This window comes from Xenopus tropicalis, chromosome 2 (genome assembly GCF_000004195.4).
Source record: "Xenopus tropicalis strain Nigerian chromosome 2, UCB_Xtro_10.0, whole genome shotgun sequence".
In the NCBI taxonomy this organism is placed as follows: domain Eukaryota; kingdom Metazoa; phylum Chordata; class Amphibia; order Anura; family Pipidae; genus Xenopus; species Xenopus tropicalis.
The window spans coordinates 34,511,026-34,538,260 of NC_030678.2; the positions used below are offsets into that span (position 1 = coordinate 34,511,026).

The 27,235-nt window shown below is 40.8% G+C and overlaps 1 protein-coding gene across 1 annotated transcript; it reads left to right on the plus strand.

Annotated features, from left to right (window-relative positions):
- Positions 1–2,639: 2,639 nt before the first annotated feature.
- rskr (ribosomal protein S6 kinase related) lies at positions 2,640–24,058 on the plus strand. The gene is made up of 12 exons (XM_002937626.5): positions 2,640–3,000; positions 5,597–5,845; positions 6,866–6,949; positions 7,626–7,694; positions 7,822–7,891; positions 18,107–18,214; positions 20,003–20,043; positions 21,852–21,879; positions 21,965–22,054; positions 22,519–22,607; positions 22,691–22,801; positions 23,742–24,058. The coding sequence occupies exons 1-12, from the start codon at positions 2,974–2,976 to the stop codon at positions 23,964–23,966; spliced, it is 1,191 nt and encodes a 396-aa protein (XP_002937672.2). The 5' UTR covers positions 2,640–2,973; the 3' UTR covers positions 23,967–24,058.
- The last annotated feature ends 3,177 nt before the right edge of the window (positions 24,059–27,235 follow it).

Sequence of the window (27,235 nt, forward strand, 5' to 3'; positions counted from 1 at the left end):
AATACAAGATTATTGCAGCATTTAAACCCACATCCAAGCTGCGGCATGAATTTTTTTTTTTTTTGTGGCAAAGTAGTCTGTAATAAGGAGTGGTTTAGTAGTTGCTATTGTGAGCAACTAACTGCTCTGAAATGGTTTTCCATCAGCAACATGACTTTGGAAAACAGAAGCTCTGTGAAGGGCCTTCCACCGCCGACTCCTATTGTTGCCGGTGGAAAGCCATTTTGCAGAGATCTATTGCTGGCGACTTAACCGCTCCAAGGGTCCTTAACCTAAAACTGAATAATGCCAGTTATTCTGCCTAAAGAGTGCTTTCCTCTATTCTACATTTTTTTGGGATCTTTTGTGGCGAAACCTGGCGAAAAAATGTTGCTCATCACTAGTTGTCCTTTATGTACCTACAGTTACTGTAAAAGCAAGAACATGTTATGCATAAAGTATAGACCAATCGGTTAGTTACCAATATTATTAGTAATCCGATAGCACTACAAGTTTAGCAACTAATCTGGCCAAGATGTAACTGTACTACCTAAAGAAATTCAAATGTTGTTAAAGAAAGCATTTTAAAGGACAATGAAAGGTTAATATAAATTAAAAGTAAGTCTAAAGGCATTCTTTTTAAGTACCTACTGCATATCTAAATTCCCAGATCCCTGCTTGCTTCTCTGAGATATGGTGCTGGCAGCCTACAGCAGTGTGAAGACTACAGTGACATCAATGAAATCTATCTCCCCTTCCTGTAGGTGCCAGCGGCAGCCTTCCTATTCTCTGAGCATGTGTGTAGCTTGATCCTGTCTGCTGTTCTGTACACATACCCACCAGCCAATCAGAAGCGGATCTGGCGGAGGGGGGGGGGAATGAAACACATGTGCAGTGTGAAGCAAGGAGGGAAAGGAAGGGAGAATACCTTTTTAGAGATGGCTGCCTGTTATAGAAAATGTGAAGTAAGTGTGACTGAGTAAATATTTGATTAGGTGAGCCAAAAGTGTGGTGTTTTTACTAAATAATAGGAGGACTATTGGGCAGAATGCTTTTTACATTTTGACTTGCATTCTCCTTTAATCTCACTTATAGTAGCTGATTCATATTAACCAACCTCCCTCCCCCCCCCCCCCCCCCGGGAATAATCCACTGGTTAAATATTGAACCGCAAAGTGGCTCCAAAAAGGAGCACAGGGGCCTGCAGCTAGTTATACAATTCAGAATACCTTGTGCAAAGTGAAAAAGAAAATGGCTGATTGCAGTGTTTTTTTGCACTTTGTCCTGCATTGTAAATGAGCCCTAATGTATGGATAAATAAAAACCTTCATAGATGTCATTAAACTATGTATGTTTAATCTCCAGACTGTCCCCGCTGAATGCTTTGGCAGGTGTTTCCTTTTGAAGAACTGCTCATAGGGACAGTTGTATGCATACCTGCATACATTTTGAGGGTGCATGTAGGCTGGCAACATTTTTTGACCACACCTACTTTGTGGCCATGCCCCAGACACCACACCCATTTTCACAGACACTGTGACAAAACATTTAAAGGAGAAAGAAAGGTAAAAACTAAGTAAGCTTTATCAGAAAGGTCTATGTATAAGCCATAAGCACTCACAGAAACGCTGCACTGACTTCTCTGTCAAAAGATTTGTTGTGTCTGTTTTCCTGTGCCAGAGACACGCAGCTCTCTCCACTTTCCTGCTCCCCCCTCCCTCAAGAATGCTAAGAACTCACCCCCCCCCGCTTAGGAATGTGGGTCTGAGCCAATCAGCAGGAAGCTTCCTCATAGTCTTACTAACTGAGCATGTACACTTGGTCTGGGTGTCTGTGCAGAAGTGAGGCATTATGGGAACTTTCTTTACACAGCTCAGCGTTTTTTCTTCCTGTTTGGCTTCTGATCATCTGAACAGGAGAAATATGGGGAGACTTAAGGGCAGTATTGAGAGAACTGAAGGAATGCCTGCAGCTTGAGATGAACTCTTTACTAGCCTTTCCTTCTCCTTTAAGCGGGCATGGAGAGGGTGGAAAGTGCCAAAGTACTTATGATATCAAAGCAAAATGGCCACATATGTGGATGGTCAGGTCACTTTGCAGAAGTGTAGAGAAGACAGATCATGGATTTCCTTGTAACTTATCTTTTAATTGTACATTCTAATTATACAAATATGTTCATCTACTTTTTAGCATTTTTGTGGCCCTTAACTGTTGAAAAATTATCTGGCACTATGTGGCATGGTATGATTGTCCTCGCAGCATTTCCCTAGACAGTTGGGTATTAGTCCTTTGGCTTGCTTAAATATAAATATTTTTTATAGTCCAGGTTATCTTGGGCTACTAGGGATTACACTAGGATTAACCAGCATGCCTCTATTCTGATGTGACTGGTGAGCATTGCATTGAACTACAGGGGTAGTTTAAAGTTCAATCAATTTTTGTATGACAGTGATATTCCAAGACAAACTTCATGTGGTCTTATGTATTTATTTAGCCTTTTAGTCAGGAGCTCTGCAGTTTGGAATTTTAGCAGCTATGTGATTACTATGGCCCAATGTACCCTAGCAACCAGACAGTAGTTTGAGTGAGAGACTGGAAGATGAATAGGAAAGGGGACTGCTTAGAAAGATAAATAATAAAAACTAACAATAACAATAAAATTGTAGCCACACAGAGTGTTTTGGTTGGAGTCAATGACTACCATTTGAAAGATTGAAAGAGGCCAAAGAGGAAGGAAATAAATTAAAATCTAACTAACACGTGAAATACATATTTAAATCAGCTTGGTTTATTATCTTATTCATTCCCAAAATGTATTGCACTTGATGGGCATGCATTAATAACGAGTAGTGCTTAGGAGCAGATTAAAGTTGTTTGTCAGACGTGAATCAAAAGCAGATTAAGCAGCCATGTGACCAAAAGGGAGCTCAGAAGCTGAAGCATGCAGGGAAACAACTTGTGTTGCATGGAGGTACTGTGGCTGGAGTGCTGGAGATGGGGGCAGCAAGCAGTGACACCAAGGTGAGGATATATATTAATTAAACTAATATAGTTTGTATGTGGTGCTGTTAATTCAGTACATATGTGTGCATAAGCCCTCGCTGATTCTGTTATTCCATACAATGCCTTTATACAGAATGCTATGTCACTGGAGGTGTTTGGTGTCCTGAGGCATTTAGGCATCTCTTGTTTCCTAGTTTTCTCTCTTGCTTCTGCTCCAGCACCCAAGGGCCACATTCTGTCGTGTTTAAACCACCAGATATCCAAAGGGTTTAGGGTCTTAATTAGGCGTGAAGATATAATTCTGGGATTTCATTCTGGATAATGATTGATGCCTTTAGAAAAACCCAATAGAAACTAGAAGTCTCATGTTAATATGGGTGAAAAATAACTGAGGTCCATTAGGAAGCACTGTGAATGATTTAACGAATAATGAATATTCCGAGCTTGTTGGTGGTTTATATTTCTTGGTTAGGGCCATGGCCCATGGGGAGGTAAATGTCTCCCGTGGTAAATATACCAGGGTGAATAATAGGGTTGCCACCTTACCCCTTAAATACCAGCCGCATACTGAATCCACATCCTGTATGGCTAGTTATCATTTAGATGCATTCTGCAGGGCTGCACTTAAATTAATTCAGTCTACAGCATGAATCTAAGTTAATTGCTAATTAGCCATGCAGGACGTGGATTCAATACTGTATGTGTATGTCTTCCCACAGGCAATTACCTTATTGCTGGTTGGAAGGCATTTCAGGGAGATTAGTCACCAAGATTTAGCCACAGGTGATTATTCTCCCCAGGGGCCATGGTGAATTAAGGTTTTGCCCCAGAGAGGTTACCTAACCCTATGTCATTAGGGTGATAATACAATAATAGATTATTAAAACCAAATTCCTATTCACACTATAAAATAAGGTCAAGTAAATAATGGTTAGTCATTTTGAACCCTAGTTGCCATCTCTGACTCTCGTGTGGGGAAGATGCTCTTCACTACAGGCGTAGTTCACCTTCAAATTAACTTATAGTGCGATAAATATATATATATTTGTGTTTTAATTTTACTATTAAGCTTTTTATATTTTTTGAATTATTTGCCTTCCTCTTCTGCCTTTTTCCAGCTTGAATCCAAAAACCTATTGAACTGTGAGGCCCCTTGGACTCTAGTAATAAAATAGCAGCTGAAATTCCAAAATTAAGAGTTGCAGAACAAAAAATTCAATACTTCAAATTGTATCAGAATGTCACAGTCCACATCACACTAAACATTCATTTGCAGGTCAATTACCTCTTTTTTTTGCAAAATATAGATAGCAGCAAACCATGTCCCACTGCTGATGAATATGCCCCAGGGCTGTGTAACAGAGTGTGTTGCTTATTGTTCTGCCCACTACACCATGAGCTCTCAAGCCTGCCCTCAGCACTCTCCATCTGTGTTGGAGGATCAATCAGAAGCACAAATAATAACCAGTAATACAGGTGGATCATTCAGTAGCACAGATGGACCTATTAGTGGCCTTCTAAATATTGAGCAACCTGTGCTGCTGGGTCGAGACCACAATATTGGTGTCAGGAACTCCCTGAATTCAAAGCAGGGACCTGGTGTTTTCTGGCAGCCTCCAGGTTGAGCCGTTGGCCATTCTGCTTTGTGTTCCTGTGCCCGAGTTGTTCCTTTTCCTGTCCGGATACTGAGTTCCAGTTCCTGTTCTTGTCCTTACTAGGGTTGTCACCTGCCAGTTTTGACCAGGTTTCCCAATTTGGAAAAATTGTGATGGTGTGGCATCACACCCCGCCTCCCTGCCCAGAGTTCCCGGCAGGAGAGGTGGCAACCCTAGTCCTTACCCTCCTAGTTGGCCTCGGCCCTTGTTGATCCCTGTTTGTCTGCTGCCCACCCTTGACCTTCGGTCTGTTATACGGACTCTATTTTCAGATTTGTGACTATGCCTATTCTTGCATTTTTTTCAGTTCATGTATAGTTACTCAGCACACTGGCTCCATCTGCTAATTTAGTGTGCAAACCTAACAGTTGCAGAGTGATCCTGCAGAGCTGTAATAGTTGCTTTGTTATCCTTTTTGGGTAAATGCTACCCCACAGGGCTCCAGTAATACTTGGCCACGCTGCTATCAATGCCAATTATGTGAAACACAATAATGAGACTTTTGTATATAAATCCCTCCTAATAAATACACTTTGATGACTATCACCCTTACATTTATATGTGTTTATGAAAGCAATCATTAAATGAAATCCCTCAAAACAAATGAATGTAAAATTGCTAAACATTACAGGTTTATTACATTATTAGAGATGTGTAGCATTCTCCTGCCCACAGTCTGCCCAATCTTCTGGTTACTAAATCTAAAACACATAAAGCAATAGTGGGTTACGTTTTGGTATCACACGTGATGTGACTCATGAGAGATTCCCCCTATATGGTGCTTTTCCACTTGCTTGTGGTGCATTCTGTACAGTCTCTTCTGAGCATTTTTTAAAAACTTTTAAAAACTCTGTAATATTTTTACTTTCCATAAAGGAAATATATACTACCTGAAATGGGTAAGATGGTACTTGTGCACAGATCCAACTTTTATCTCTCACTCGCTATGTGTGTTATAGGGTGGCTCTCCCTTGTCAACCAACCTATGGATTCGTCCATGGAAAAATCTACTGAACGATAAAAGTTTGGTTGCATCTGGATTGGAACGGCTGTGGGCTACGGGCTGGACAGTAAATGAAAGGTTGAAGCCAACACAGGCCACTGGCGCAGAGGAGAAGAAAATAACTGATCAACCTTTGTCTCAATGTATCACCTTATTCCTGCCTGAGTTCCCTGTTTGGTCTATTACAGGACAGGCACATTTAAAGGTATTTTGTTATTGGCAAGCTTTTTGTGTCAATACATAGAGAAAATAGAGAAGAGAATTTTAGGACTCTTGGGTTCCCTGTTTGGGGCCCCCCTTAAAAGGTCACAAAGGCTTTTGAAATATCTGTATTACAGTCACCTTGCTTCAGCTCCATAATACCCAGACAGCACTTATGTTAAACACAAATTAGAATTTGCAGAATAAAATTGATGAGCCACTGTTTTAAATATGGTCACATGATAGATCTAGCATGTTTCTTTTATGGCAGTTAAATATTAACTGTTTAAAATTGTGTTAAAGGAGAACCAAAAACAAATGTATATAGAAATGCCATATTTTATATATTGAACTTACTACACTAGCCCAAAGTTTTAGAATCTCTATAGCAGAAATTATTTAGGCCTTCAAAGTTGTCACAGGGGGTTACTATATTGGACTCTGTTAATATTATCAGCAACACTCTGGGGTTGGCAGAGTGCCGTGGTCGGCACGGGCACCTTGGAGGGTGCAGGGGCCCCTGGGGCGCTGCATCCCCCAGTCCAACTCTGTTAATGTTCCTTTCCTTATTACCGATTGTAGGTAAGAAATCACTAGGAGGTTATTTCCACCCCTATGAGGGCTAAGCTATAGGCACAAACCTGTTGATTAAAACCCCCCATGGTGACAAGCAAAATACGGAAGGGAAGTGAAATACCCAGGAAAACCCACAAAGCGCAAACCAGGCACACAAGCCATTTCGGGCCTGTGAGTAACCTGTCATGCACATGAAATCGGGAAAAATCACTCCAAGGAGGGGGCCCCAATGTTATACCCCTCCTTTCAAGTTGAATAAAAATAAGAACATACATTTGCCTGAATTATCACCTTACTAATAATCTCCTGAACCACTGGCAGCATTACAAATCCACACATTCTCAACTATTTACTAATGGGCATCCAAGTACCACAGAGCAACAACATAAGGTGCTTTTGGCTGTTGGTTGGATGGATACATTTTCCTTGTTTTTTTTCTCTGCTGTAGATTCTGGGATGTGTTGCAAAAGGATCACTCGGACCGGTTCTGAAAGTGTTAGACTGCTCACAGCAGAAGGTCTTTGCAGTAAAGGTAACAGGCTAAAAATGTGAGACTCGCTTTGCACTGATAATAGGGACATTAATAAAAAGAGTTTGTGGGTTAAAACGTTTTGTAATGTGTGTATCAATCAGTGAAAACAGCTTCACACGTATCTCTGTACAGAAAAGTGTATTTCCTGATTTCATAATTGGATAGGTTTTGTGTACAGGTATAGGATCTGTTGTCCTGAGCCCCTAAGAACTTGGGTTTTATTTTATATATAATGGGTCTGTCTGTAATATCAACCATGTTTTACTATTAAAAAAATCTAAACATCGAGGACAAGTTAACAGTAACAAGGTATCATCTTATTATATTATAATAGATTGTATACCTGCATTTTTGATTCTATTGCATATCCTGTATTAGAGTGTATTTATACACAGCCTTATAAATGTAATTGTTTCATACTGTAAGTTGTATGCTGTCAGAACACACGCATTGCTGTATAAATGAAAAAGAGACCCAGAACCAACAAGATTGTACAGTGGAAAGTGGTACATAAAGAGTAAAATAGTAGCTATCATAAACAAATGCATTTCCCCCATTGGAGTGGCAAGTTAGCCAAAATATAGTCTTTCATTAGGTTCATAAGGTTCCCTTTTAGGGGGTATAGTTGTAGTGCACAGCACCTTACAATATAACAAGAAAGCCATATGTGTTTCAGGTTTTACCCAAAGGAGAGATCCTTCGCCGTAACACACTGAAGCAGTGTAAAGAGGAGGTTAGCATACAGGTAGGTTGTCTTCCTAATCTTATTATTGTTGCTTATCAGCCACAGATCTCCTAGTGACACAGGATGCATTTGCACATTCGCATAAGCCAAATAAAAACTGATCAGGATTATTTTCCTTTTACACCAGCGGCACGTCAAGCATCCCTTTATCCAGGGCTTTGGGGAGAGCTGGCAGGGACAGCGCCATCTGTATATAAGTGAGTCACGCAGCAACCTGTTGATTCTCCCATGAGTGTATTGCCTTCTGTTAGTATGAGCATTAGTCATGTAACCATAGGCATTGGAACCAGGGTGGGGGAAGGGGGGGGGGCTGCGGTTCCCCCAGAATTTGTCAGTGTCTTTCATTGTCTTAGGAGTGCACCATTCTGCAATGTATGTGTGTGTGTATATATATATATATATATATATATATATATATATAAATAATATTGTGTGCAGAACCTGTTGTGATGCTTGTACACAGCTAAATATATATTTTCTGTTTTTGAGTCCTTACCTAATGGTAGAATTGGATCACTTCTGGGGAGAAGGATGAATTATGGCAAAAGACAGGGCAAGTTGGTCCCAGTGTTGGACTGGGACCCCAGGAGCCCACCAGAAAACCTTATACCATAGGCCCCCTCTCCAAACTATTTTTCCTCCTTTCCTCGCCCAACCTCTTTATTCTCCTAGTCTCTTTTATTTACTGTACATGCTAGCATCTATTCTTCCATTTATTTCTCCTCTTCATTTCCATTTAGAAATAGGTAATGACCATATAGCAGGCCATTTGGTAAAGGGCAGGAGGGCCCACTGACACCTGGGCCCACCGGGAGATTTCCTGGTATCCTGGTGGGCCAGTCTGACACTGAGTAGGTCAGTAGAGGAGCATAACAAGCGGGTCGCTTGGTCTCTAGAGATAAGTTCAGAGATGTAGGGTAGGGCAGAGTTATGAACTGCTTTGAATGTAAGAGTCATGAGTTTGAATTTCATCCTGGATGGTAGGGGAAGCCAGGGGAGAGCTTAGTCTCTAATTGCATCTATTGAATAGAGATGTATACTCCTGTACTTTAGCTTTCTGGGTGCCCACTACAATGTGTTTTAAAGTGCATTAGTAACAATTCATGAAAAGTAATGTCTGTTTCTAGATGTCAAACCTTACAGCCAGAAACATTGTCTTCAAAGTACAGTGGAGGCAAAGGGTTACGGTAAGGGGCAGCAAATACTTTCTAACTAGAGAGACTTGTATCAAATAGCAATTTAGCAGCCATTACAAAGAGAAGTACAAACTGCTCAAGCGCCTAGTCTACAACCGACTGACACTATTACTCTCTGACGATAACCTCCTGGATCCCCTACACTCCACCGAAACTGCTCTAACCCGACTAACAAATGACCTCCTATCGGCTAAAGCCAAAAAACACTACTCGCTACTAATACTTCTCGATCTCTCTGCTGCTTTTGACACTGTAGATCACCCTCTTCTCCTCCAGACTCTCCGCTCTCTTGGCCTTCGTGACACTACCTTATCCTGGTTTTCATCTTATCTCTCAGATCGATCCTTCAGTGTCTCTTACAATGGGGAATCATCTTCTCCCTTGCCTCTTTCTGTCGGGGTTCCTCAAGGCTCTGTCCTGGGCCCCTTACTATTTTCTCTCTATACCTCCTCACTTGGTAAATTAATCTATTCTTTTGGCTTTCAGTACCACCTCTATGCTGACAATACTCAGATCTATCTTTCCTCTCCTGATCTCAACCCAGAGCTTCTAACTCGCGTCTCTTCCTGCCTGTCCGCTATCTCCACTTGGATGTCCCAGCGTTACCTTAAATTAAACCTCTCTAAGACTGAATTGGTTCTCTTTCCCCCATCCAACGCCCACATTGTTCCCGAGGTATCTATAACGGTTAACAATTCTACCATCACCCCATCTTCCCAGGCCCGGTGCCTTGGGGTTATCCTTGATTCTGCCCTGTCCTTCACTCCTCATATCCAATCACTTACCACATCATTCACCTAAGAAATATTTCCAAAATACGATCATTTATCACCAAAATTCTTATTCACTCTCTTATAATATCTCGCCTGGACTACTGTAACTCCCTGATAACTGGCCTTCCCCTCCAAAGACTGTCCCCACTCCAGTCCATAATGAATACTGCTGCCAGGCTCATACACCTCTCCAACCGCTCCTCCTCTGCCGTGCCACTCGGCCAATCCCTGCACTGGCTTCCCCTACCATCCAGGATAAAATTAAAACTAATGACTCTCACATTCAAAGCAGTTCATAACTCTGCCCCACCCTACATCTCTGAACTCATCTCTAGGTACCATCCAACCCGCTTGTTATGCTCCTCTACTGACCTGCTCCTCAACTCCTCTCTCATTCCCCCCTCACACGCTCGCATTCAAGACTTTGCAAGGGCTGCCCCCCTTCTCTGGAATTTTCTCCCACAATCTGTCAGACTTTCTCCCAATCTCTCTGCCTTCAAGTGATCTCTTAAAACGCATTTATTTAGAGAAGCTTACCCTAATCTAGTTTAGCAATACCCTGTGCCACACCTCTCACAACTCTGGTCATGCCCATTCCCACACCTTGTGTCTCAACCCTTTCTCCTTGTAGATTGTAAACTCTTTTGGGCAGGGCCCTTGTCACCTCTTGTATTGGTTTTGTATTGCTTTATATGTTACTTTGTATGTCCAATGTATAAAACCCACTTATTGTACAGCGCTGCGGAATATGTTGGCGCTTTATAAATAAATGTTAATAATAATAATAATAATAACTAGGCTGCAATGCTTTTTGAATCTGCTTCTAAGTTCTGGCTTCAGAAAAGAAAATATGGATCCTAATATCTCTCCTCTCTCCCCAGTTTGATGGCCATGCTTTATGAATAGCAACTGGCAAAGTCCACAGAAGTGTTTATCTGGTTACACACTAACCCACTGGCCAGTTCAACATGCTTAATATGCGTTTCAAAAAGCATCAGTTAATAGAATCCTGCATTGAAATCTGTGTGTTTTCCCATGCCAGATTCCCTTAAAAACTACCGTTCTACCTACTACAGTATTGCACTAGAGTCCCTGACTTTCTTATTAAATCCTCTACAATAAATCAACTAAGAACTTGCTATGCCACAAAGATTAGTAGTGTTTGCAAGGTAATGTTTCAGAGCAAATGCACCACGCAGCATGGATTAGAAGCTGAAGAGGATTTTGATTTAGAGCATTAATAGACAGAACACTGGGGGCTATGTAAAAAAAAAAGTGACTAAGTTTGCCCAGGAGCAATCACCCATAGCAACCAATTGGCATTTAGAATTGCTGGTCACCTATTTAAAAGCAAACATCTTAGTGGTTGCTATGGGTTACTGCTACTGGGCAAACAGTGATTTTTTTTTACATATGTGGCATCCTTCCATTTATTTTATATTGTACACAGATGTCCAGGGTATGATAAGTATTTAACATACATTGACCATCCAATGAATAGACGGGCCAATGACTTCTAGAAGAAAAGTAAAAGTCATTGCCAGATCTGTAGGGGGTAGAAAATTTGTCAAAAAAAGTGCAAGAGTGCAGATAAGCGCAGAATGAAATATTTGCTTGTCGCAGGAAACACATCTGCTGGTTGTGGACAAATAAAAAAAAAAAAAAGGCAAACAGAACAAACTCCTCTTATTTAGTTTAATCGTAACTACAGCCCATCAGTTTGCCCAGATGCAGCCCCTTTCCACCTGCTCATGTGAACAGAACATATGTTGCCCATCTTAACTCGGCACAAGGTGACAATTAAAGAGATTTCATTGTTCCCTCCACCTTCATATCACTGGCAAACAGTCTCAGTGTTTTTAGTTATTATAGAGATCTGGGAATGGCTGAAACCCCTCTAACATCAGTCTGACCACCCAGGGATATTTGATCAAATAACTTTCACATTATAATAGCCTTTGATGAGACCCATCATGTCTGGCACTATCAGGTCTTAGGGGGCATCTTGCAAAGGGCAAGACGCATTGGGACAGGAATCGTCATGTTTTTCCCCTCCCCCCCAATGTATAATATAAGGTTGAAGGGAGTTGTTGCTGGCAGGAGGAGGGCCGTACCATAGTATCCAACAGCTAGTGCTTTAATGGAGACTGTTACACAGTAGAAGCTGCGTGGAAATAAAAGTGCTGGGAATGAGACAACTGCTGATATTGGGGCACAGTATAACCTTCCAGTTTGGGGCAGCGCCACTAAACACACACTTGGGCTGCTGCTACTGCACAGTTCTGTTTGTCACTTACAGTTATGGCTGTTTCTTGTGGGAGAGGGAAAGGACTTGCCCAGCCCTCATTAAAACAGTAAAACACATTGTAAACCAATTGTATATTTGACATTATACAGTTAAAGGAAGGGGGAATAAGATACTAGGAGAAAAGGCTGCATTTTGGGATACTGTCAACCCCAGTGTTGCTCCATAGAACAAGTAGCCCTATCTGAAAGCTGCACTGATGACATCATGAGCTGGAAAAGACAAGATTACTATATGGGCAGTAAGGTAACTGGGCAGCACGGTGGCGCAGTGGGTAGCACTGTCGCCTTACAGATGCACTGGTCGCGAGTTCAATCCTGGCCAGGGCACTGTAAGGAGTTTAAGTGTATGTTCTCCCCGTGGCTGCGTGGGTTTCCTCCGGGTTCTCCGGTTTCCTCCCACACTCCAAAAACATACAGATAGGATCCCCCTACCCTTAGTGTGTGAATGTGTGAGTGAGTGATAAGCCAGTATGAATAATCTCCATGGTCGTGGAGGACTATACTGGCTTGAGTGAATGGGAGCCAGTATGAATAATCTCCATGGTCGTGGAGGACTATACTGGCTCGAGTGAATGTTTTGCAAAACATTTGTCAATGGGCCCTTTTTATCATATGGGTTGTTTTGCAATATGAAATTTCAACATGCAACAAAATTTACCTAATTTATCTATATTTTTGGAGTTCATATTCTGAAAAATTTACATTCGTATATTTTCATAAAGGACATGTCAACCCCAAAAATATTTTTTTGCCTCATAAAAGAAAACATAATTTGAAGCAACTTTCCAATATCAATTAGTTAAACATTATTAGAGCTTTAATAGTTATTGTGTTGGGCTGAAACCCCACAGACTGTTCTTCCACTTTGGCTTATTCTTCCGTTTCTTCTTAGCGCCCCCCATTTTCTAAATGCTACTCCTCCTACAGTTTTAGGGGTACAGCACCCAAACTCCCCACACTTCTTCGCCCTATAGTGGAGCAGGTTGCTTGTGCTTTTCCAAGCGATCAGGCCCCCCATCTTTTTGTGGCGCCGCTCCGAACCCCACAATTTTCCCATTGACTTTGACAGGGAAGATTTTCAAACTGCTGCCATTCTTACAGCTTTGAAGCTACAGCCCCCAAACTTGAATAACATAATCATGGGGTCACTACAAATGAAACAGCAACATTTGTTGGATGACCCCAAAGTGGGAGGGGCCAACAACAGCCAATCAAGTTTCACCCATTGACTTGAATGGGGAAATTGAAACTGCTGCCAATCTTACAGCTTTGAGGCGACACTCCCCAAACTTGAATCACACAGTCATGGGGTCAGCCTGAATGAAAATATGATGATTGTTGGATGCCCAAAAGTGGGCGGAGCTGTGAACAGCCAATCAGATTTTACCTATTGACTTGGTGGAAATCCAACCTGCTGCCATTCTCACAGTAATAACACCGGGGTCCCCAAACTTTGCAGACTTAGGCACCAGGTAACTGCGGTTAAAGGTTAGGAAAAGTGGGTGGAGCCACCAACAGCCAATCAGAGTTTACCTATTGACTTTCAATGGGGAAATTCAACCTGCTGCCATTCTCACAATAATAACACCGGGGTCCCCAAACTTTTCACAGTTGGTCACTAGGGGACTGCAGTTTAAGTTTTGAAAAGTGGGCAGAGCCACCAACAACCAATCAGATTTCACCTATTGATTTTTATTGGTTTGTTGCCAGGGTTCCCACTGGGTGACTACGCATTTAAGGTGTTTGGTATTTTTTTAAGTGGATGGAGCCACTAACAGCCAATCAGATTTTACCTGTTGACTTTTAATGGGGAAATTCAACCTGCTGCCATTCTCACAGTATTAACACCAGGGTCCCCAAACTTTTCAGTTAGTCACTAGGGGACTGCAGTTTTAGTTTTGAAAAACTAGGTGGAGCCACCAACAGCCAATCAGATTTCACCTATTGAATTTTATTAGTATAATGCCAGAGTTCGCAAACTTTACACAGTCAGTCACTGGGTGACTTTGTACTCAAGGTTAGAGAAAGTGGGCGGGGCCGCCAAAAGCCAATCACATGTCTTTCATTGTTTTCAGTGGGGAAATTTTAACTGCTGCCATTCTCACATGTTTAATGTCAGGGTCCCCAAACTTTGCACAGTTTGTCACTGGGTGACTATGTTCCAAGTTAAGAAAAGTGGGCGGGGCCAACAACAGCCAATCAGATTTCACCTATAGACTTCATATGTTTAAATTTAAACTCTTGCTATTCTTTAAATATTAATACTAATGTCTCCAAACTTTGCAGAGCTAGTCACCTAGTAACTGCGGTTAGAAAAAGTGGGTGGGGCCACAAACAGCCAATCAGATTTTGATTGATTTTCAATGGGGAAATTCAACCTGCTGCCATTCTCACAGTATTAACACCAGGGCCACTAGGGGACTGCATTTTTATGGGTGGAGCCACCAACAGCGAATCAGACTTCACCTATTGAATTTCTTTTGTGTAAATTTAAAATGCTGCTTTTCTCACACTATTTATGTCTGGGTTCCCAAACTTTGCACAGTCAGTCACTGGCTGACTACATATTCAGGGTTAGAACAAGTGGGCGGAGCCACCAACAGCCAATCCATTTCCAGACACTATTAAAACCAGGGTCCCCAAACTTTGCACAGTGGTTTTTACTATATAACTGTGGCCCAAGGTTAGAGAAAGTGGGCGGAGCCCATTCAGTGACTTCATGTTTTTCAACCCAACATGAAGTTTGTTCTCAAACTTACTTTTCTAGTTTGTATATGTAATTGCTATTGAAAGCAGCATTTGCTGAACTCCTGGTTGTTACTTTTTAAACAATGTTGCAAGTGCCAGGCTCCTCCAGCAAGTCAGGTCTGTCAGTCTGCTGCTTGTGTTACACTGTTTCAAACGCCAGAGCCCCCAGGGCTAACTGTACTGCGCAATACCTTTCGTGTATTATTTTGGTGTTTCTACTACATTTTCTGTGATTTTGGTGCATTTTTAGGTATTTTATTGCATTTTTAGCCATTTTATTGCATTTTCAGTTATGCATAGTTGTTGTTCGCTTGACTTTGTCTGTAAAACTTATTTGCCCAAGCCAAAATACTCAAACTGTTATTCTGACCGCAGATATTATTAGGCAAAAAAAAAAATGATTTTAGTGATTTTTTTTTATTTTTATCAATTTATTGCATTTCACATTGTTCTTTATTACCGTATATACTCAAGTATAAGCCGATCCGAATATAAGCCGAGGTACCTAATTTTACCTAAGAAAACTGGAAAAACTTATTGACTCGAGTAAAAGCCTAGGGTTGGAAATGCAGCAGCTACTGCTAAGTTTTAATAATCAAAATAAATACCAATAAAATGACATTTTAATTGAGGCATCAGTGGGGTATATGTTATTCAATATTTATTTCAAAGAAATAAACCGAGTACTACCCAACGCTCATTGCATGTAAGGGGGAATAAGTATTGCTAGTGGGAGCCTAGGCCAGGGCACTGGAGGGTCTGGTTGCAGGTGGCCTAATTTGCACACAAAGGACAGAGGGTGCTAGTCTGGAGGGACCCATGGCACCCGACTCGAATATAAACCGAGGGTGACTTTTTCAGCACATTTTGGGTGCTGAAAAACTAGGCTTATACTCGAGTATATACAGTACTTGTCTTTGCACATGGACAGATTTACCAAACTGTTCAGTAGACCCCTGGCGTTCATACTTAGAGTGTTTTATGTTGGTACGTTACTAAATGGGGGGTACATAATGGGGCAAGCTTTGTGACAATTTTAGAAATGTCACATAAACCATTCTGTTTAGCTTTGTAGTTTGATAGTTTTCAGTAGAAAGTTGTATTTACCTACTTTTGTTTTGTCAGAATGCGTACTTTCGGAAAATATATTTTCTAGGGTCTCCGTACTGTTAGGGGGTCTTATGGCACATAATGCACATGCTCTCACATCTTATGTGAAAATTCATATGCACTATTTTTACTTGGGTGCCCCTGTACACCACATAGTTTGGCCAATATATGGATATAGGGCATCAAACTGTTCAGTAGACCCCTGGTGTTCATATTTAGAAAGTTTTATGTTGATACATTACAAAATGTGGGGGTACATAATGAGGTTAAAATGCAAACTTTGTGACGATTTTCAGAAATGTCATAAAAACCATTCTGTTTAGCATAGCTTTGTAGTTTGGTAGTTTGCAGTAAAATGATGTATTTATTTTTGTTTTGTCAGAATGTGTACTTTCGGAAAATGTATAGTTTTCTAGGGTCTCCATAGTGTTAGGGGGTCTTATGGCACATAATGTACATGCCGGTAGCTTAAATTGCAGCATATACACTTTGTATGCACTAACTTCCTTATGGGGTCTCTAAATGCCAGATACATCGGTGATCCTATGCACAATGGGAATCAAACTGTTCAGCGGACCCTTGGCTTTCATATTTAGGGTGTGTTTTCTTGGTACCTAATGTTATGTGGGAGATATGGTGCTTGAAAGTGGAAGGTTTGAGGCGATTTTTTAGAATTTTCTTAATTTTTTATAGAAAATACTAAATTCAGTAAAGCATCGCCGTTTGGTACTTAGGAGTTGGAAGACATAGTTACCCATTTCGGATTCGTCAGAATGTGTACTTTTCAAAAATATACGGTTTCCTGGGGTAATAGCAATTATATATACAAATAACTCAAAAACCATTACAAATATGTAATGAATGTATATTGCAAAGTTGCTTAGAATTAAGTTTTCTTTTATTAGGCAAAAATGTATTATTGGGGTTTACATGTCCTTTAAACCTGAAATTAATATGTTTTCTGAAATCTGAATACTCCCAGCACCGAGTACCTTGTCCAACATTGAGAAACAGGAGCTTACAAGATTCACTTTTAGTCAGAGTGACTGCAGCTGTATTACATAGGGAATAAATGCCGATAAATATTCTGTCAGCTATACACACTTGTACTTTAATATCCGCTCAAAGGAAAACTGTTACTAAAGGAATCATAAAGTGGCTCAGCCAAAATTCAGCGTGAGGAGCAGAGTACATTGTCCACCCGGTTTCGCCTAAGTAAGCCCTTAGGGGAACGCACTTGTGCTACTAAGCACTTTAGCATTTGTGTCCTGGGCTAAAACTAATGCCCCATTATGTGTAATGAAATATAGAGAAATTCCTATAATTCCTACGCTGACATTTATGTTATATCTTTGCACAGACAGACATTAGGCCATGCCCATGAATGATGCCCCAAGAGCTTATTATTATTAACATTTATTTATAAAGTGCCAACATATTCCACAACGCTGTACTATAAGTGGGTTTCATACATTGGACATACAGAGTAACATGTAACGCAACTAATAACTGATACAAGAGGTAAAAAGAGCCCTGCCCAAAAGAGCTTACAATCTACAAGGAGAGAGGGTTGAGACACAAGGTGTGGGAATGGGCAAGATGAGAGTTAAGCAAAGTGAGAGATGTGGCACAGGGTATTGCTTTTAGCAGCACACCGAGGTTATGTTAAGCTAAATTAGGGTAAGCTTCTCTAAATAAATGCATTTTTAGAGATCTTTTGAAGGCAGAGAGATTGGGAGAAATCTGACAGATTGTGGGAGCGAATTCCAGAGAAGGGGGGCAGCCCTTGCAAAGTCTTGAATGCGAGCGTGTGAGGAGGGAATGAGAGAGGAGTTGGGGAGCAGGTCCAGTGTTGGACTGGGACCCCAGGGGCCCACCAGAAAACCTTATACCATAGGCCCCCTCTCCAAACTATTTTTCCTCCTTTCCTCGCCCAACCTCTTTATTCTCCTAGTCTCTTTTATTTACTGTACATGCTAGCATCTATTCTTCCATCTATTTCTCCTCTTCATTTCCATTTAGAAATAGGTAATGACCATATAGCAGGCCATTTGGTAAAGGGCAGGAGGGCCCACTGACACCTGGGCCCACCGGGAGATTTCCTGGTATCCTGGTGGGCCAGTCCGACACTGGTTGGTCCCCATGTGTGCCCTTAGCCAGTCATGTAATGTGAAAAATGGACCCCAACATCTATGAGCACATTAGAAAACTATGGATAAAAAATTAGAAGTCAGTCTTTTCCTTTTTCATTTTATGCTTTTATTTCCTTTTTTTGCAGTGTGTTCCTATTGCAGCTTTGGGGACCTTTATTCTTTGTGGTCTTCCTCTAAATGCATTGATGAAGACATTGTGCGTCTATTTGGTGCAGAGTTGGTGTCAGTGTTAGGTAAGTGTGGGAAATGACTGTTCTCTACTGTCATATCAGGAATAGTGTCCAAACTCTATGCCTCTGTGCTAACAGTGTTATTAGATAGTGGTGTAGCTTGTGGAGGGGCAGACCCTGCCTGGTAAAGACCCTTGACCTTGGCTCCCTCATGGGTCATGATTTCCATTTCTGCTCCCCCCACAAACTGCAAATCCCCATTCCAGTATTGGAGGGAAATAAAATGTTAGAAATTACAGGAAATCCCTTTCTCACAGGGTCCCAAATATAAGGCCACTGCTAACACATAGAATGGAGTCCCAATCAAAATAAAAACGTAATTACATGCAGTGTAATTAGTGACTTGTTTTTATTAGCATATCTTATCTTAACAATTTTTATTATTTCTTAATTACAATAGACATAACAATCATGTAACATGGGTATAGCCTTTCTACATGCTGATCGCCTTATATATCTAGCCTTCAGGCCATACAACTTTTTATTAACTGTACTCTATACTCAAAATAGAGTAATAATTGAAGGGTAGGGAAAAGAAATAAAGGAAGAAAAGATGAGAAAGGAAGAGAAGAAAAAAGGAGAAAAAAAAACAAAAAAAACCCCCACACATAAGTTAGTTAAAAAGCTTATCTTAACTCTTTAGGGCTCTGGCACACGGGGAGATTAGTCGCCCGCGGCAAAACTCCCAGTTCGCGGGCGACTAATCTCCCCGAGTTGCCTTCCCCTGCCATCCATAACCATTATAAAAGCATTTTTAAATCCCAGCTGTCAATCATATAATGCCTGCCCCGCCTCTATGCCTTAGGCATAGAGGTGGGGCAGACAGTTACTTTCACTTTCAATTCAGAACTTCTTAGATGTTGCTGCCCTCCTCACATTCCCCCTCCTTTCGCACCATGTAATTGTGTAACCAGTGCATGGACATGGGTATCAGGTTCCCCCATACTGGCACAGAAACAAGATTTTGGCAGGATGCAATGCCTGCTTTGATAACAGTGTCCACAAAATGGCCCCTGCCTGCTTGCTGCAATTGTGAATTCCAAGGCTGAAGAAAATAAGATTAAAATAATTTATATAGTGTAAGTAAAGTTTATTTTGCTTGACAAACACAATAGAAAACAATTTGAAATTATTTTTTAAGGTGACAGGTCCGCTGTAAGTGCCTAAGTAAACATGCTCTGGAATAACTGCTGGGGTCATCAGCTGAAAACATCCTTTAGGCCAGGGATCCCCAACCTTTTATACCCATGAGTCACATTCAAATGAAAAACCTGTTGGGGAGCAACACAAGCATGGAAAAAGTTCCTGGGGGTGCAAATAAGAGCTACAATTGGCTATTTGGTAGCCCCTATGGACTGGTAGCATATAGAAGGCTCTGCTTGGCTATACACTGTGTTTTATGCAATCAACATTTGCTTCCAAGCCAGAAAATTAGCGCCTGGTTTGAGGCTATGGGGAGCATCATCCAAGGGATTGCTGAGCAACATGTTGCCCCGGAGCCACTGGTTGGAGATCATTGCTTTAGGCTGCAACCGCAGGTGACTAAATTTCTCCAAAATGCCTTTGCAATTTATTCTGCACAGAATACCCAAAGAACTATTTCAGTGGCATTGAATTGTTTCTGTAAAGAATCTGGAATAATCTGAATTTTTAAATAATATTTATGGTATTGGTTTCTCTTATAAAGCAGACAAAATGCTAGCTATTTTTAGTGTTATCGAAGTTTATTATATTTATAAATATAAAGGCAACTTGAGTAATAAAGTGATTCCTGAACTCTTATCCCCACAGCCTACCTCCATGATGTGGGTATTATACACCGTGATGTTAAGGTAAAAGTGTGTCTGTGTGTGTCTGTCTGTATGTATGTATATATATATGTGTGTGTGTGTGTGTCTGTATGTATGTGTATATATATATATATATATATATATATATATATATATATATATATATATATATATATATATTATAGTCTTGCAAAGAATCAGCACTCACCAGTATCGGGCACAGGCTGAGTGCTGACAAAAATAATACATCAAACTCAACAGTAGAAAGCACTCACAGCTACAGCATCAATCAGGTCAGTGATTTATTTCAGCATACCATCTACGCGTTTCGATCACCACAGGATCGTCATCCTGTGGTGATCGAAACGCGTAGATGGTATGCTGAAATAAATCACTGACCTGATTGATGCTGTAGCTGTGAGTGCTTTCTACTGTTGAGTTTGATATATATATATATTATATATATGTGTGTGTCTGTATGTATGTATGTATGTATGTATGTATGTATATATATATATATATATATATATATATATATATGTGTGTGTGTGTGTCTGTATGTATGTATGTATGTATGTATGTGTGTGTGTCTGTATGTGTGTGTCTGTATGTATATGTGTGTCTTTATGTGTGTGTCTGTATGTATGTATATGTGTGTGTATGTGTGTGTCTTTAAAGGGGACATATACCCTTTAGGAGAATAGCACAGGACTTGCAAAAAAAAAGGCTTAAAGTTTATTTATAGTTAGTGTATAAGAACCAGTTTCAGCCTCACTTGTGAGACTTTATTAGCCAGCAAGGGCCAGGCCAAGCAAGCCAAGGCTTATTTTACTGAAGCATGAAGCAGCCTCTTCATACTTCACTGCTCATTCTGTTGCTTCTGTCACACTTAAAGGTGTTGTTCTTTGAGTTAATCTTTACTGTAATGAGTTAACCTTTACTGTAGGGGTGCACCAAATTCAGGATTTGGTTCGGGATTAGGCCAAGATTCAGCCTTTTTTAGCAGGATTTGGATTTAGCCGAACATATGCTTCTGGCCGAAACAAATTCACATCCTTGAAGTCATGTGACATAAACATGGAATAAAAATATTTTTGCCATACGCTTACGCATGGTTCTCTTTAGCCCTCATTTGGCCGAATACCAAATCCAAATCCTAATTTGCTTATTTCACAAAGTATTCGGGGTTCGAACAGATCCTATAATAGTACATTCAGTGCACCCACAGTATAGAGTAATATTCGGAGACAATTTGCAATTTGTGTTTATTTTTACTATATGTACTTGCTTAATTATTTCACTTTTTGTTTAGCAACTCTTCAGATTGGAATTTCAGCTGGTTGCTAGGCTTTAAATTAACTTAGCAACAAGAGAGTGATTTGAATGATAGACTGAGACCTATTTATAGGAGAGGGCCTGAATAGAAAAATAAGTAGTAAACATAACAATAGCTATAAAATTGTTGCCTCACAGAGCAATAGTTTTTTGACTGCTGGGTCAGTGACCCAAACTTGAAAACTGGAAACTGTGAAAAAAAGCTGGCATTTTATACAAAAACTATAAAAAATAAATAATTTAGACCAATTGAAAAAAAGTTGAATAAAATAGGCCATTCTATAACATAAAGGTTTCTGTAAAGGTTAACCACCCCTTTAACACCAAAAGAAGCTTCCTGCTCCAGTAAAATGAGTTTTTGTCATTCTGCCTGTGCCAAACAGCAGGGGGCACTGTTAATATAAACAGCTCAAGTGCTCAGAATAGAACAATGTGCAATAGGATATATGTCACATTCAGTATAAATATTTACTGAGGTATTAGTTTTGTAACTGGATTATATTATATCATTGCAGATGGAAAACATACTCCTGGATGAAAGAGGTAAATAAAATGAGGATTCTAAATGTTTGTGTTGTTGGAAGATTTATGGGCTGGTTTGTTGTAACTCTATAGGTTTTGTTTCTAGGGCACCTAAAGCTCACTGACTTTGGCTTCGCCCGCCAGCTGGCTTTTGGGCACCATGCCTATACAATATGTGGCACCCTCCAATATATGGGTAAGAAGACCCCCACATACACAAAAAACCCTGATAGAATTGGCTACTTACCATTAAGTCAGGCATTCTAGATATGATAGTATTCAATATGGGTGTATGTAGCTTGGCTTCTAACATTCTGCATCTTAAAAAAGAACTAATATAGAGTATTTGCAGTCAAGCTGAACAGATTTGGGTTCATAAAGGAAAGATATGGGAGAATATTGTTTTACTTAAGGGGATACTGAAATGTTCTTGGTTTTTTAAAAAGCTTCAATGGCATCTAAGTACCAGGACGAAAACACTGGTTATATCAGTGCTGAAGGCTGAATAGGTGCCAAAAGCCTACACAGATAAGTGAGCTGGAGAAGAACTGCCAACTGTAAAGACTATGGGGAAATTGAGTAGTAATATATACCCAAACATTTAGAAAGTGAACCTCCTTTAAAAAAGTTATCTCAAATGTCCTTTTCATGTTTTTCTAGCCCCTGAAGTCCTCTCTGGTGGTCCTTATAACCATTCAGCTGACTGGTGGTCCCTAGGTGTGCTGTTGTTTGCTCTGGCTACTGGAAAGGTATAACTTTTGACTTTTCATTCAACATTCAGCAGAAACAGCTGGTGCTATATTATATAGGGGTGCTGTCTGCTTTCTTACAGTTTCCTGTTGCTCCTGAAAGGGACCATGTAAGCATGCTAGAGAGAGTCAGCCAAGCATCCTACGATATGCCTGAGCACTTCAGCCATGGACTCTCCCACCTTTTAAAAGAGGTAATTCTTACCAAAGATTCAGTACTGCTGTAAAAGATAATATACAATACCAAATACATCTTGTTAATGGAACAGACAGTCAGAATATACTTAAGCAGTGACGAATGTTATTCAGAAAAAGTTCAGAGAAAGCAAGCCCAGAGGGGCTGCTGTTAGATGCCATAGACAGTAACTCTTTATAGCACTGGTGGGGGGCTCTTTGCGCCTCTGTGTACTTGAAATGCCAGGGCTTATTTTGTATCCCGGCACAGGTCTGAGGGAAAGGCATTAATGGGAGACCCATTACAAAAATGGCTACTGTCAGAGTATTCATTTTTTCCATTTACAGCCCACAGAATATTCATATTTGATGGACAAATTCAAATGAACCCTTGCAGTACTAGAGAGGTAACACTGATGCTGTAGAGCTGCAGTTCACTAAAGTCTATTTCAGACATTTTTTTTTACTGTAAAGGAAATCAGGACTGGTACCTGGGTGTTGGAAGAAATAGCTGCCAAACTAGATAAGATGTGGAACTACAAGTGACAAGTGATCAAAATAATTTATCAGCAATAACGTTTTGAATGAAGCCAAAAAATTGAATCCATCTAAACCACTCCCTCTGTTCCTTAAAGGAGAATAAAAGTTCAAATAACTTTAGGGTGCTGATTTGAGGGTCCCCCCAGTGATACCCCACCACCACCCAGGGCCAGCTCCTCTTCTTTAAAAGGCCCACCTACTCAGGGTGTTTGTCATATATGCAGGGCAGTCCATGTACATGTGCCAGTCAGGCTGAAGAACTCCACTGATGGTTTTACCTACAAATGTCCAGTGTTGGGTTGGGGGATTTTTTTAAAGTATTGTGATTGAACTGTGATGAATTTGAGCACATTGCTGCATTTTATAACTGCGTGCAGTATTTCTATCTAAGATGCATTTGTTTCCTTATCCCCTGCATAGCTCTTGTGCAAAGTCCCACGACTGAGACTGCGCTACCTCCACCAGTTTAAGCATCACCCCTTTTTCAGAAACATGTCCTTTGACCCCATTCTTCTCCAGAAGTTCCCAGTTGCCTTTGTTCTGTCCATGCGGAAATCAGAGGCACCAAATCTGCCAGATGTCAATCTCTTTGAGGACTTTGACTGTGAATTAACAGATACCTTGAAGTTACCATGCCCAGTCTAAATCGGGGAAAAGTCTGCCAAACATTTACATATATTTTTTTATTTAGAGATATTGGTGCATGTCATTTGATAAAACAATATAACACCACGGTACTCTGTGTTCTGTCATTCTTTGCACTTACTCTCATTTTAAACAACTAAATGTATGGTCATTTTCTTTCTCAACCTGTTTAATTTTCTTTCTATACTCTTTGGGGGAAGGGGATGATTATGTGTTTGAATACGGTAAGCGGATGGCTCGTATCACTCACGTGGCAGGTCTAAAACTGATTAGCTGGAACTAGGGACAAAATTAACATAAACCTAGTTTTTCAGTTTATGCAGAAATACAAAACAGACATCTTGCTATTGCTAGAGACCCACTTGTCTGGGCAAAAACTACTGTAACTTAAACAGGTGTGGATTAGCAAACCTTTCCAGGCCAGGCACTCCAGTTAAGGTAGCCATACACAGGCAAATTTTTGCAGCCGATTCAGGGCCTTTAGACTAATTTGGCAGCTTATCTGCTTGTGTATGCGCACCCCCAAATGGCTTACCCAACCCAAAAATGGGCAGATTTAATTTTTCTTCAGATCAGGGACTGCACTGGCTCGTTGATGCGGTCTTCGGTCCGATGGTGCATATGCCCGCCAATTGGATCCCTTTCCATTCGATTTGTGCCTCCAAAGTTGAACCAATAGTTTAGCTAGCTTTAGCTCAGTCTTGGCAACTGAACCATGGAATGGCAGACATGTACATGGTTTGGGAAGCATTTAAAGCTACAGCGGGGTGTGGGGTTATATATTTCAGCAAATAGCCATGCCAAAAAGCTTTAGCAAACACAGTCAATAAACCTCTCATAAAGAAAAGATCTATTTAACTGTTCCTACAAAGGACAATAGGAATGTCTGCCTACAAGCCACAAGACTGCTGGCACTGGCTAATCATGAACAGACTTAAGCATAATTACAGTACAAATTTTGCAGACTCTTTGAAAGGTGGGCAAACTATTAGCAATGGTGATTAGGGATGAGTGCAACACAGCCACGATACCTTCTATTAAAGCTGCAACTGAGGATGTCACTGCACAGCCACACCAACTCCTAGACTGATTTATATTGTATTATCAAGATTTATATGCTTCAAGGCCACTTCTGTTGAATAATAATAATATCTGCATTAGACTATGGGGTGCAGGGATATCCCCATTCTGATTCACCTCTGGTTGTGCCCAGAGCCATGCAAATCCTACACTTGTTCCATGCTGCTCAGTGTAAGGATGGTTTATGGTGTATGAGATTTTTATGAAACTCCGTAAACTAAATTTTCTTCAAAAAGCTACATTTAAACATTTTATACTCATAGTTAATTGTTAAGAGATATCAGAAGTTACATAGGGTTGAAAAAAGACCAGTGTCCATCAAGTTCAACCCATCCAAGTAAACCCAGCACACCTAACCCACACCTACCAATCTATACACTCGCATACATAAACTATATATACAACCACTAGTACTAACTGTAGATATTAGTATCACAATAGCCTTGGATATTCTGATTGTTCAAGAACTCATCCAGGCCCCTCTTAAAGGCATTAACAGAATCTGCCATTACCACATCATTAGGAAGGGCATTCCACAGCCTCACTGCCCTCACCGTGAAAAACCCCCTACGCTGCTTCAAATGGAAGCTCCGTTCCTCTAATCTAAAGGGGGGGGCCTCTGGTGCGTTGATCGTTTTTATGGGAAAAAAAGAACATCCCCCATCTGCCTATAATCCCCTCTAATGTACTTGTACAGAGTAATCATGTCCCCTCGCAAGCGCCTCTTTTCCAGAGAAAACAACCTCAACCTCGACAGTCTCACCTCATAGTTTAAATCTTCCATCCCCTTAACCAGTTTAGTTGCAGTCTCTGCACTCTCTCCAGCTCATTAATATCCTTCTTAAGGACTGGAGCCCAAAACTGCACTGCATACTCAAGGTGAGGCCTTACCAGGGAAGTGCCCTAATGCTGTTGTATTATTTAGAAGGGAAGTATGGTGGAAAGAGGCATTATGGGGACAATTCTGCTTCACAATATTACACACATTTTGTTTTCTGTAGAAATCTAAGTTACATTACATCAGTATACTAAAATGGGGAAACTGTTGGAATATCAGAAACCCATAATGAATTGAATAGGTTATTATTTTATTATGCACATGCATTTATAAAGCACCAACATATTGAGCAGCACTGCACAATAAATGGGTTTATACATTTAACATACAGAATAACATAGAAACAACCCATAACCAATACAAGAGCTTACAGCTCTGACCAAAATAGCTTACAGTCTAAATTTAGTACAATTGATACAGTATGGTGTAAGATCTTCATGTCTTGTATACATAAAAGGAGACTAAGGGTCACATCCATTAAAGTATTAATCCGAATCACGAAATCCGATTATTTCGGATGATTGCAAAAGTTACGAAAATTCTGTTTGTTTGAATGCGAAGATTTCATACTTACGATCCAAAATTTTCGTATTGAAACAATCGTTTGCTAATGGCCGTCCGATAGTCACGAAATGTTCGTATCTGAACGATTGTAAATTGCGGAAAAACCTTTCTGACTTTGATCCTTCTGTGCATGATTTTAGAAGCCTCCCATAGGACTCAATGGCACTCTGCAGCTCCAACCTGGCCCAAGGAAAGTCTCCCATAGGGCTCAATGGCACTCTGCAGCTCCAACCCGGCCCAAGGAAAGCCTCCCATAGGGCTCAATGGCACTCTGCAGCTCCAACCCGGCCCAAGGAAAGCCTCCCATAGGGCTCAATGGCACTCTGCAGCTCCAACCCGGCCCAAGGAAAGCCTCCCATAGGGCTCAATGGCACTCTGCAGCTCCAACCCGGCCCAAGGAAAGTCTCCCATAGGGCTCAATGGCACTCTGCAGCTCCAACCCGGCCCAAGGAAAGTCTCCCATAGGGCTCAATGGCACTCTGCAGCTCCAACCCGGCCCAAGGAAAGTCTCCCATAGGGCTCAATGGCACTCTGCAGCTCCAACCCGGCCCAAGGAAAGTCTCCCATAGGGCTCAATGGCACTCTGCAGCTCCAACCTGGCCCAAGGAAAGTCACGATACCGAAGCTTGAATGAATCCGAAACTTTCATACTCGTAACCAATGGTACAGAATCTGACTTCCATCACTTGCATGTGGATGGCTATGGTTGTCACAGCTATGTGTAATACAGATGAGTAAGTTAGTTCATATTTCGGTTTATGTAATAAAAGGCATTAAGCTTGCCCAG